Raw genomic sequence first — 13897 nt, 5'->3', positions numbered from 1 at the left:
CTCTTTTTGCCTAATGGGTCGCATCCTGCACGGCCCAGGCGCAGTCCAGTCAGGAGTTCGCTTCTCTCGCTCCTCTACGTTCGTACGTGAACGTACTTTTAGAGGTTTGTCTTGTTTCCAGAAGTCGAGATCACGTTTCGCGTTATTAACAACATCCTCGCGTGGGTAGTTTTGTCCACCTTGACGTTAAAAGACCGACGGTTGTCGGCAACGAACGATGTGTGCGTGCGAAAAACGAAAACGATAACATTTGCCGAACTCCAGTGTACGGATGCAGTGTTGAGGATGCGCCAGTGTCTTCTATAGGAGGTTGAGTGCTGTGCAGAGTGACGGACATGCCTGAGTTCCGACGGCTGGCATCAAGTGTGAAGAAAAAGAAGTCACTTTCACCGACTCAGTTACTGAGTCAGTCGCACAGTTCCATTTACTTGATGCGATAACGTTTTAGGTGAGTGTATTGGAAGCCATTAGTAGAAAGAGGTCAGTTTAATGGGTATTTTACCCGACAGTGAACAGGTGTGTCGTTTTTTATCTTGTGGCTTACTGTCCCGATTTATCTTTGCCGTAGCTATGGTAAGAATTTTAAGTTTACTTCGTGCCCTAGAAACATCATCTATCTCTAAAGCTTAAAGAAGTCCATTTATAGTTTGCGTACCTACGACGTAGGAAAATTCCCGAATATAAAGATACTCAAGACATACAAATGCAATAAACAAAATAATGTAGGGCCTTATCATACAAGTGCGGCAAATGCCGCTATTTGTTGTTCTTATAATAATAAGACATATTACTCAATATTAGAGGGTTGTGAAATATTCCCCTACTCACATTATTCTTAGACAATAAATAGTTCTAAAGTATTATTATATTTATAAATAAAGTACTTACATAAATGTCGATATGCATACCTTTGATCCTACACGTGTAGAGGTTATGTTGTGTTTACAAACTGAACTCATAAAAAAAAAAACGAATAGATCTCAAAATATAACCTCAAATATTTTATTGTTAGACCAAACACATCACTGACACGTTACTGCTTTGATAGTTCGTTTAATAATATAAATATTTCTCAAGCTTAGATAGTTTTATTTATTCACTTATCAGCTGGTTATTGTACTTTGTAAGTACGTACATAATATTTGTACTATAGCCCCTACCAACAATTACTACGCAGAGCGATAATGAACCAACTTCAAAGCCATTCATACAATTCACAGTATAAATTTAGCTCTCTTCTTTACGATTCAGTTCGAAACAATTCCGTTAGATGGCGCGAATATTAAAAACATAGAACTACTATCTAATGTTTTACTTTCATTACATTATTTATAATTCAAAAATTCAACATTCAATATTTTTGTACCAGAGCAGGTATTTTATAAGTAAGTTTTGAAGTAGAAACATGTTTTTATTACTATTTTTTATAATTTTACATAATTTAGTTTGTTGAATATCAACTAAAAATTCAAAAAACTAAAAATTAAAACTGTTTTTATTTAATAACTTAAGAATCACGTTTTCAAATAGCAACTTAAATCCTTACCTTATCATTATCAATATATTTATTTCAAGTTTTTTTTTTACTATATGTTTTATATAGTTAAATACTCCTGTCTTTTGTCCTTTAATTAATAATTGCAATCATGGTCGCCCTTCGCAACTTTTATATTTTTCCAGCCATTAATGAATTATTTATTATGTAACATTGAAGGTGTTATTTCATTTCGAGGTTCTGTATAACTACTTAGCAAAAATCGTTTTTCCGTTCAAACAAAGGAGAAGTTGTATAAATTGTAATTGCCAATTAAATGTATTGTGGTCACTCTTTCACTAAACCGACTAAGTGCGAGTCTTTTTTAATACGTCACCCTACGGAACCCTTCATGGGCGAGTCTGACTCGCACTTGGCCGCTTTTTTTTCGGGTACCTTAACCGCTTTCATAAAGGTACCCTACCAGCTTATACCGCTACCATACCGTACCTAACCGAAATCAGTCCCTGCTTTCAACCTTAATTGTAAATTGCTGGTAATTAAGCTTCGGCTGAGGTGCTAAAAAATATGTGAACATGCACTCTAGCCTTGACAATAAAGGCGTGTTCAGATATTTGTGAGCACCTTGGCCGCTCCCATATATCTGATAGCGACTGTACCTATATGTACGGGAAATCAGCCGTAAAAGTGCATGGCGACTTTGTCAATGATTTCATTTATAATTTTTTCATGCAATTTCGCAGCCCTCTTTACAGTCACGTCTGAAAATATCGATACGGACAAAGTTCCTAAAATATGTATACTCGACCTTATTGCCCATGTATCAAGGTAGTGTATACATATTTTTGGCACTTTGTCCGTGTCGATATTTACAGACGTGACTGTACATCTAGTCGCAGTACTTCATGGGCACTAGGTAAATTAATAAATTATTTAGCGTTTCTTTAAAAAAAAAATCCAACTTCGTAAATTTTATATTTTTTCATTTATGAATATTATATTTTTTAAATTTATTGTGTCTTTTCGACTTAGAATCACGAGCTCTTTCTATTTTAATGGGATAAAAAAATGCCCCAGTTTTTTTTCTATTGAGTTACCATTTCCCCATATACTTTATAAGGCGGTAACAAGAAGGAAAATTTGAAAACGGTATGGAAATTTCGTGACACTTTTTTTCTCCTATAACTATGAAAACAACAAAAAAGTGGCAAAAAAGGGTTACATCAAAAAGTGGCAATAAAAAAGAAACTCTATAATAAGGTTGGCATTGCCAACTTGGCGGCATAGCAACGGATTTTATAGATGGCGCTAGCATTGGTTTTACGTTTATCTGCTTTTGTTCTATGAGATGTGTCTTAAAAAGCTAGAGCCCAAGCCGTCAAAAAACAAGGATTTGATTAGTAGTAGGTTTTACAGGTAAAACCCACCATCCACAATCAGTATAATAATTTGAGCGGCCAATCCCATTTTCCCATGCAATTTTGCAATTCACTGTATACTTGTATAGCGACATCTAACTGTCAAATTTTAAACACACATTTTTCTTAGACTTTAACCATTAGATATTAATAGCAAAGAGAACTTGAAATAGAGGTGTATTGTCAAAGAAAACTTTGTAGCCTAAAAGTTTTAATCATGTGTCGAAAGATGGCCGTAAATTTACTGTGGCTACAAAGTTTTCTTTGACAATCCACCTCTACATATATCAAATTCTCTTTGATAATATCAAAGATAATAGAGATCGTGCTCGTTGGAGGATCTGCCATCTTGTGGCTTAAATTTGAAACACTAACATTTTACGTTAAAGCAAGTGCTGCCCCCTACTGTTCATACACGCTTCCTATACGAGTACTTAAATTAAATAAATTAAATTTAAAATTAAATAAATTTCATTTTCATTAATCCACTACGTTCGATTCTGACTGTATGTAGTTATACTATATACTTCGTCGGTCCATAAGTTCTGTCAAAAAAGTTTGGCTAATAAAATGGGTTTTAATAAAATAATGTATAAAAATCAAGCATTAATAAAATAATGCCAAATTCATATCCGCAACGCAGGCTTCGTCAGGAGGGATAAATGTATTGAAAAACGGGTCACTCACGTATTTTAAGTCGAACAACGCTCGACATGTTTCACTGCGTACCGAGGAGTGTCGTCAGGAGCTTGCGTTGACGAACCGATGCAAACTGGCGGTGTTTTCAATATATTTAATATCTCTGTGTCTGTGTGTTTAATATGTAGTCATGATTTGAAAGCTTGTTTAATACTCATCAAAGGGGTACTGTAGAACACACTTTAGTTTTCCATCCTTCGGTTTCCACTGTATTGTCTTACCTACGTCATACTTTTCGGAGGAAACTATTAAATCAAATGACTAAGCTTTAATAATATGGGTAGATTAGGGATTTCTCAAGATCTCAAGATTAAAACATGACAGTTCTCGGTACTAGAGTTTTCCTTTATAATTATCTCTGCTTCCGCTTGAGACAAGAATGTTTTAAGTGCTTCTTATATTCAATTTTATCATTTGTGTATTATTTTACCCTATCTAGTAGGTATGGGGGCCTAGTCAAGATTATAATCGTTGATAAAAAAGGGCAATCAAAACATAAATAAACGCTTACGTTATATTTACTAGAGATATCACGAATAGTGGTTTTTGCTGAATATCGAATACCGAATCGTATTCAGCCCTTCTCGGCCAAAGCGCCAAATATTCGGCATAACATGCCTACATTTTGTATAATATTTTTTATGATAACTGTGCGCCAACAAAGCACAACGTTTGCTAAGATTTGATTTATGCTCAGAAAGTGTGAAAGTAGTCGATCAAAACTAAGCCATGGTAAAAATAAAATTGTAATACTTACAAAAAAAAAATGCTCAGAAAGGGACTTTGTATTTAACAACTTCCTTAGAATACATTTCAAGACATTCACTTCCAGTTTTCATAACGCTACGCTCGTAGCCGATCCCAGCGTTTTTCCGCTTATACGAACAGAGTACACGCCGAGCGGGTTCCCGGCTCTCAAAGTGTTAAATATTAAATAAAGTGGATTACGGTTATTTTTAATCTTTAGTTTTTCTTTTTCGGTAGAGTAGTTTCTATAGCAAATAGAGTTTTGCGGTAAACCCAATAATTGCTTTGTTTTCTTATGTACCCAGTTAACTAGGTCGGTCGAAACTAAAAACGAAACACTATGTATACATTACATGTTAAGTAAATGTAAATGCTTAAAGGTCTAATATATAGTATATTAAGTATGAATTAATTAGATATCGCAGTTTACAAATTACAGGCTGTAAATTTAGTCAGCTATAGGAATTTGACGTTTTAGTGGCGCCCCCAGACTCTGCCACTTGTCAAATCAGTGCAAAAAATATATATACGCCTTAATATATGGGCGAAAAGTGTATACATATTTTTGAGACTTTGTTCGTATCGATGTTTTTAGACATAACTGTACAGAGCTCTAGTTCCAATCTTACGAACATTCATTGCATTGCGCTCACACACATAGATTAGTATATGTAATTACTGTAACTCACACATACAGTCAAAGCATTGAATTTTAGTACTATTTCGTACCTTGTCACAGTAACAATCAATAAGAAAGTAGCTAAGAACCTCTTACTATTGTCACTGTGACAAGGTACGAAATGCTGAAATTAAATTCCTTGACCGTACAAGTACACGTGAGAGCTCTTTCCCACTTACGTCCAGTTTTTTACGTCCAGTTTTTTACGTACGGTTTTTTTGCTGATCCCAGTTTTCTGTAGGTATTATCCCGCAAACAGAATTACTAAATTATTTAATTTAGAACGTTACTAAATTGAAACCAAGACAAGTCTGCGACGATTCTGCAGGGGCGTATTTACCCTAGAGCCAAGGGGCCATGGCCCGGAGCGGCAGGCTGCTAAGGGCGGCGCAGGCTCCACGTTTCCAGAAAACGGCGAAAAAAAATGCATTTGTGCTTATTATATGGGGCGGCCCAAGGCCCCAAATATTTAAATACACCTCTGCGATTTTGATTGCACAAGATTGGGCAAGTGTTATTTTAAATGAAATTATGACGAATTAATAACACTTGTGTGTGCTATCAAAATCGTTGCAGACTTATCTTGGTCCGACTATATATTAGCACGTATACTAAAACGGGATCCTGCAAAAAACTGGACGTATGTGGGAAAGACCTCTAAGCGAAAACGAAACCAGCCAATTCAATTCCAATCAAATATCGTCACAAATGTTAGTGTCCGAATCATGAGCCTGATCTCAATAGTTTTTTGGGTGACATTGACATGTTTCATGATAACGACAAAAAGTCACCCGGTTAATGGCTCACGTGTGCAGTAACGTGGGACTTTCAAAACGGTAAATATATTTAATTGGGTAAATTATTGATCCCATATTGATGAGTGGTTCCATCCAAGTTTAACACGAAAGTGGTGGACCACCCCGAAACCACCTTTTTATACAAACGTGGTCCCAATTTTCCTCTCTGGATCCATTATTGACCATATTTTAAAACAAATTGATCTATAGGTATTAACCACATCTATGCAACTTCTATTTATTTCTTTCGAATTTTTAATTATTAAATAAAATAAAAAAATTAAAATTTAATCTGTTTATTTCATACCAAAAAAAACATGCATTTTTCTAACTTAACTACTAATCTTAAATTAAAAAGATTTTTTGAGTTAAGGAGTCTAGGCGTGTCGAATTAATTATACAGCACACTTCATCTTTATATAAATTTGCATTATTTTCGCATTTTAAGCATGTGTTTCTTTATCATAGATCTAACTTGCCCACATGTTCGACCTTCTAATGAGCTTACTAATTCATATGGAAATCTATTCAATATACGCGGTACAATGCATTTCCATACTCTTCGACCATATTCATTGTTTGTTTTGCGGACCTCAAACGTTGGAATGTTATCTAGGTTACGTAACCGTAAGGGTCGCGTTTTTTTGTTTAAGTATTTTATGCTAATAAATATAAAAGTAATGAGCATTTAAAAGTTTGTATGGTTTTTTTTCACTCCTAACTCTTAAAATAATAAGAAAAAACGAACTCCGGTGAAAAGCATCCATTTTTGACTCGACCTAACCTCATCATGGATGCCTTTGATCCCTTGGCTAACAATCTAGCATTGTTATTGTTACTGTTATGCAAACATTTCTTTCAGTGCGATACAGTGCGGCGCCATATGCCCATGACCGATTGCATAAGCGGGTTGCGAGCCAAGGCGTCAGTGATGACGATTCGTCCGTCATTGCATCAGTCGGTCATGCTGACGGTACACTGCAATTAGTTGCATACTGAGCATGGTTTACAAACTGAGTAGCCGTTGATTATAGTCACAGGGGATGTAGCCAAGATGTCTATAGTTTGCACTACAATTACACTTTCCTCCCTGGATTTTGATATTATGGAAAATATTTTTACAGAAAAAGAAGCGCAGGTGGCCTGGTGGTAAGAGCACCTTGCGACCCGGAGGTGGCGGGTTCAAACCTTGGCTCGTCGAATGAGTTCTTCGGAGCTCTTATACGAAATATCATTTGATATTTACCAGTTGCTTTTCGGTGAAGGAACCGGACTAATCCCTATAAGGCCTAGTTTACCCTCTAGATTAGGCAGGTCAGAAGGCAGTCGCTTTCGTAAAAACTAGTGCCTACGCCAATTTTTGAGATTAATTGTCAAGCGGACACCAGGCTCCCATGAGCGGTGGTAAAATGTCACACAATTTATTACATATTTACCATAGCTATGCCTCTTCGTTTGACTTTTATAGATGTTTGATAACTAATAAGAACTTTATTCTTTGAAAACTTTCGTCTTAACAGCAGATTGAAACTACGTTAAGTGCTCGAGTTTCGCAACTCGCAAACCTAAATGGCCGTCAGTCATAAACCTGATTTCGTCACGTCATTAGGTCACTACACTAACCGTAAGAAAAGTCAACGACACAGGAAATGGCTAGAGGAAACTGTCATTCATACTTTTTTACACATTTTTTACGCAGAAGCAGAGGTCGATCTTCAACCAATCATCAACAAAAAACCCATGTGTTTTTATAAATAGATATGTAGCAGATTTGCCGACAAACTTCCTATCCGACATGTCTAGAGGCCCGATAAATGAGAAGTCACCATGACAATTCAAAAATACCACGAAAATTCCGGCCTCTGGTCATGGCAACATTTGTCAATTGTCCGGCAAGCGAGAAGCGTCACCGTTTTCGTCTGTCCGGCTGTTCTCTTCTAGGTACAGATCGCCTTTCTCAGCCGATTTTTGTGAAGTTATGATAGCAAGTCTAATAATATTTTGTTTGTAAATTTTTCGCGAATAAATTTTTATAAAATGGCGGAGTCATTGTGGTACACGAGGTCTACAACTTACAGAACTACTAGGACCTAGACTAGGACATACTTAACAATAGGCTTGAATAGCATTGAACCAAGTTTACGAAGTTGACAAATTTCTATAGGAAAAATTCTCAAAAATTTTTAATTAAGAAAACAATATAAAACAATACTTTTTTTAATTCCACAAGAATTTTAATGATTGCATTAAATTCTCGTGTAATTTGCGAGAATGTTCAATAGATAATGTTTTACTGGACGAAATGCACAAATAAACCATTTCAACTCGTTTTAATACCAGTTCGTAATAAGTGGCAACGTACGTCACCAGCAAACACGCAAATTTTGCGTCAATCGTTGAGAAATCAGAGGGCTTACCGCGAACCACGTTCGACGTGTTGCCTTCCTGTCACACTTACGTACGAATCTACAAGTGCAACAGAGAGGCAGCACGTCGAACGTGGTTCGCGGTAGGCCTTCTAGTTTCACCAATTTTCAGAATAAAACGTAATAGGTACGGCGATATTGTGATGATCCTTGGTTTTATTATAGCTCAAGAAAATTAATAAAATCAGTAGAACTAATTCGTGTAGTTTTGAAAATTGCTATAGTTATACCTTGTGGTCTCCAGATAAACATACTAAAAGTCCTCGAGGGTGGGGGTTGTGCTGAGGGTGTAAGGGGGGTTGAAGGTACCTTTTTTCAGATTTTTGCTCATATCTTGAATATTTTTACAAAAAGCATTAATAGCATTATCATTACTTCGGACAAAAGATTTACCATAAATTTCCGTACAACTGTGGTTTGTTTATTTTTACTCTACGATCAATACGAGTACTTTAGGAGCTACAGGGTGTTTAAGTTAACAAAAATAAAAATACGAATATCCTCGTTCTCTTTGCGTGCACGACCACAGATAACATAATGACTTGAATTTTGACAACCCTTAATAGCCGAAAGGACTGTCCCTTACATTAGAAATACATTAGAAAGCGACAGCATGATTCGTCCCTGAATCGCTGTCAAACTTCGGTTTTGTAGTATACTATTATGCATTCTGTGATTAAGCTTATTATCTTTTCGCTACATCAATCATGTTGGTTCCCATAACCAGATCGCGTTTTTGTGGCGTTGCAACGTTGACGTCATCGTCTGCGCGCGAGCAGGCCCGCGGCGTCTACACAGACCACTGAACATGTTAAATGACCGACTTGTTCGTAGATAACTATACTACTAATAACTATATGGGGGCGTACAGTAATGACGTGCGGTGTTCTGGGGGCGGAGGGGGCAAGCTGAATATCACCAAATATCGTGGGGGAGTGGAGGGTCTCGGCCAATACCACATTTTTTTTCTAGGAAAAGGGGCGGAGGGGTTAAAAAATCCTCAAAAACACCTCACGCGCTCCCTTCAATAGACGCTCCTTATTACTAATAACTAAATATGTGGGTTTTTTTAATTTGCCATAGTGGTTATATTAACTTCGCACGGCTATGACTTGAACTAATAGGTAAGTGTACGATGTGGCGTAGCCGCTTGATGGATGCAATAAATTAATGAATTATGATTTTATTTTATCGAATGCGCGCGGGCATGGGCCCCGCTACGTCTGTCTTTACATAATATTTGCTTTTTAATGCAATAATCGATTGTATTTAATAATGATTTCTAATTTTAGCCACATAAAATAAAACTACTAAATTAAGTACGTAAGGCATCTTTTCTGTAGGTTCTAGGTACTTGCGTCAAACAATTTTACGATTTCGGTCGCATGGCACACGCATTAATTTATATTGGGTGAAAGCCTACCGTTACAAGAAAATATTCCCAAAATTTTAAAGAAATAATAATACATTGTAGGAGAGGCCGGAAAACCGCTCAAAGATGGACGAGGGAGTCTCTCACTCAAATAATACGAGTCCATCTTTAGCGTTTCCGGCCTGGCATTACATAGTGCTTTTCACGACTACTGCGAGGAAATAAGAAAACATTTGCATAACTATAAGTACTTTAATAGAAATTAATATTTATATTGGCGCGAGGACAATTGTTGAAAGAAAGCGATGTATTTTTGCCAGGAACATTTATATTTTCTTCACTAGAAGAACTCATTTTTATAGCGTAGATAAATACGTGTTTCTTGTATATTTCAGTCAAACACAATTTACATTATTCAATTCAGTAAGTATTTTCCAATCCCGCCTTTTTTGCTTTTTTTAACACTTTTGAGAGACGTTTTTCTGTTGTTTGCTTCAAGTCGATTCTAAACATAGAAGCGTGTTTGCTAAAAAAACCACAAACAGCTGAATGGTTTTGACGTTTCTTTTTAGGGTTCCGTAGCCAAATGGCATAAAACGGAACCCTTATAGTTTCGCCATGTCCGTCTGTCTGTCTGTCTGTCTGTCTGTCCGAGGCTTTGCTCCGTGGTCGTTAGTGCTAGAAAGCTGAAATTTGGCATGGATATATAAATCAATAAAGCCGACAAAGTCGTAAAATAAAATCTAAAAATTTAATTTTTTTTAGGGTACCTCCCCTACACGTAAAGTGGGGGTGAATTATTTTTTTCGCTTCAACCCTAGAGTGTGGGGTATCGTTGGAAAGGTCTTTCAAAACTAATAGGGGTTTTCAAGAAACATTTTTTGATAAAGTGAATATATTCGGAGATAATCGCTCCGAAAGAATAAAAAAATGTGTCCCCCCCCCTCTAACTTTTGAACCATAGGTCCAAAAAATATGGAAAAAATCGTGGAAGTAGAGCTTAAGAAAGACATTAAATGAAAACTATAGCGGACATGATCAGTTTAGCTGTTTTTCAGTTATCGCAAAAAGTTTTCCCTTCATAGTAAAAAGACTTATTTAATTAGGTACTGATTATGCAAATTTGCCTATTTGTTTAACTCGGGTGAAAGGTACCGTTTCATCCCTTGGTTAACAATTTACTATACTTTAAGCTCCAGTTTAGCTTAATGTGACGGAAGAGTAACTACGGAACCCTACACTGAGCGTGGCCCGACATGCTCTTGGCCGGTTATTTTAAACAAGTAGTTGGTCCTATAAATAATCTAATTTTATTTTTGAAGGAAAAAGTTGTGCCAAAAAAAGACCATTTACTCGCACCAATGACAGATGATGATAACAATGATCACCAAAGACAGGTGATGATAACAATGAAACATTGTAGTAGTGGTGGTTCAGGTACTACAGCTATTTCCTACTTTCCAGCTTGGTTTTAGACCATCTATTGCCACATTTCCGAACAGTGGCGTGAAAATAAAATTACTGGCGCACTCGAACGAGTATGACGTCAATTAAGTAATTTCATACTCGTATTCGTCAGAAATATCTACAAACGGTACTACAATAAGTGAAAAGTAGTAACTTAGTAACAACAATAAAAATAGGCAAGGGTACATAAAGTCCTGTTTCAGTTAATAAGTGAAATCATAACAATCATGTTAGTTTAAGAGCCCATCAACGTGCTCACTAGCGCCACTGGAAAATAATTGTGATTGTTAAAATTTAACGATAGATATTTAAAAACGGGGGCCGCTACGTACTGTATTATGTATTTAAGTACCTTTTGAATACATCAAACTAGTTTCCATGTTGCTGGATTCGTCGATCTATGAACTCAAAACAAAAACGGCCGTTTTAACTTTGGACGCCTAGATTGACGAATCCAGCAACGTAAAAACTATTATGATGTATTCAAAAGGTACTTTAATACAAAATACAGTACGTAGCGGCCCCTTTTTTAAATAGCTATCGTTAAATTGGAATAATCACAATTATTTAGCAGTGGCGGTAGTGAGCACGTTGATGGGCTCTTAATATACTACAATGCTTAGAAACAATAAAAGTCTCACCGAGACGGTAAGTTTAACCAATTTCTCTTTATCTCTAAATTCAAGTCAAATTGAATCTGTCATTTACACACACTACTTAATACACATTCCGTTACACGTACCTAATCTGAATGAGCAAGAACCAATAGGACAATTCCAATCTGATTCCAATAGGAGTATAAAATTTCTCATACAAACAGTATTTGACCCGCGTACTATACTACCGTATGTCTGTGTGCCGAGTTCGTCGGCAGTTCTTTGAAGAACCGTGGCTAATCCACGGAATACCGATCGCTTGCTACTGAAACACTTTTCTAGAAATCATCCCGGTAAGCCAATATCAGCTTTAAAACATCTAGAAAAAGTTGAAATTTCCTTAAATACAAAACAAGTTTAATAGGTGCGTAGACGCGCAGTCTGCGAACGCATTGCGTGTTCCAAATTTGAAAGGTCGACTTTTTAAAACGCAGAATTTCCATTGCTGGCTTTGGAAGTTAAAGCTAGAGCAACCATTGTAGGTGTAAAGCAATGGATGCTGAAATAAAGGAATTTGACGAGGAATTAGTTTGGTAAACAAGAACCGATCGTCCATTGAGGGATTCCTACAAGTGGAGTGTAAACAGAGTGGGATAATGTGACTATTGTGACAATATTGTTTTAGATGGTTTTGAAGCGGGCATTCTTAACTTCATTCGTAGTTAGTGGTATTTACTACTGCTTCAATATAAATACGGTTTGCTGGGTGTTCCAGACAATAATATGCTATAGGTATGTATTTCAATAAACTACTCGTCTTAGCTTCTTATGGATAAATAAATAAAATTCTTACACAGATTGACTAAGTCACACGGTAAGCTCAAAAAGACTGTGTTGTGGGTACTCAGACAACGATATATGTAATATACAAATACATACGAGCGAGGTATTAGCACGTGATTGTCAATACAAAAAGGGAAAATGTTTTTCCACTTCTAAATATTTTTCATTCTCCATGATTTTTAGGGTTCCGTACCCAAAGGGTAAAACAGGACCATATTACTAAGACTCCGCTGTCCGTCCGTCCGTCCGTCCGTCTGTCACCAGGCTGTATCTCATGAACCGTGATAGCTAGACAGTTGAAGTTTTCACAAATGATGTATTTCTGTTGCCGCTTTAACAACAAACACTAAAAAATACGGAACCCTCGGTGGGCGAGTCCGACTCGCACTTGTCCGGTTTTTTAGTATATTATTGACACAATCAAAAAGTAGGGTTTTAGGTTCTCATTTTTTTTTTCCATTTTTATTAAGCGAATCCTATAAACCTATCCTATAAAGTATATAATGCTGTAGCGATCGACATCAAAATCAAAGTGATTTGTTAAGATTTAGTTAGTGGAAAACGTTTTCTCCCAAAATGGAATTTCATAGAAAAATTACCGTTATTTCGCTATGATCGCAAAAGAAAACACGCATGACTCAGGAACAAATATCTGTGCGCATTTCGCCGTTTTCCACAGATTTTCGTGTGACGAAATAGAGTTCTCGAAATTCAAAAATTGGCTCCTAGATCTTCTTCTGGGCTCTTACCCCCTTATTCTTAAAACTTTACGGATCAGTTAAATTATGTTTTATCCCTTTGTTACAAATACATAAGTCAAAATGACATAAAGACAAACGATTCATAGCTAATTAGCTAAATTGGCTTTGTTTTAATTTTTATTGTGATTTTAATTTTAAGTTAGATTTTAACTTTAATTTAGTAGCAACTTTATTTTGACATGTGGCCTTCACTCTGATTTCGTAGTCTGTAGCCCAATTCAGATTTAAACATTTGTTACGGTTTCGATCCTATTTTGATGCGACCTTGAAGATCGCTCAAACTGATTAGTGCATGCGTAGTCGTCCTCCTCACTACGTCGTTGTTATACTACGTCGGTGGCAAACAAGCATACGGCCCACCTGAGTAAGCAGTCTCCTTAGCTATGGACGACTGCAACTCTAGAGGAGTTAGATACATTCGCGTTGCCGACCCTAGCACTCGACACCCTCGTTTAGCTCTGTCAACCTTACTCACCGCGAGGAACACAACACTATAAGTAGGGTCTAGTGCAGGTGGCCAAAGTACGGCCCGCGGGCCAACTCCGGCCAGCGAAAGTATTTTATCTGGCCCGCCGGTCCTTCGAAAGAAAAGATTAC

General features: G+C 36.7%; 2 protein-coding genes across 3 annotated transcripts in view; one reads left to right on the top strand and one right to left on the bottom strand.

Moving 5' to 3' along the window:
- The window catches only part of LOC133527434 (peroxisomal leader peptide-processing protease-like), a 38702-nt gene extending 33533 nt beyond the window's left edge, over positions 1–5169 (bottom strand). Inside the window, exon 1 of one of the 2 annotated variants that reach the window (XM_061864445.1) lies at positions 3601–5169. In XM_061864445.1, coding sequence (XP_061720429.1) covers positions 3601–3628 — 28 coding nt within the window. In that variant the 5' untranslated portion in view covers positions 3629–5169. Of the gene's footprint in view, positions 1–908; positions 1312–3600 lie in introns of those variants that run through there. The other variant, XM_061864446.1, reaches the window with a different exon arrangement.
- LOC133527438 (CHH-like protein) overlaps positions 122–13897 on the top strand; it is a 94415-nt gene continuing 80639 nt past the window's right edge. Inside the window, exon 1 of the mRNA XM_061864453.1 lies at positions 122–448. The gene's annotated coding sequence lies outside the window, so the exon portion shown is untranslated. The remainder of the gene's footprint in view (positions 449–13897) is intronic.

This window comes from Cydia pomonella, chromosome 18 (assembly GCF_033807575.1).
Source record: "Cydia pomonella isolate Wapato2018A chromosome 18, ilCydPomo1, whole genome shotgun sequence".
NCBI lineage: Eukaryota > Metazoa > Arthropoda > Insecta > Lepidoptera > Tortricidae > Cydia > Cydia pomonella.
The sequence above is the reverse complement of the archived record's forward strand: the minus strand, read 5'-3'. Positions and strand labels throughout refer to the sequence as shown.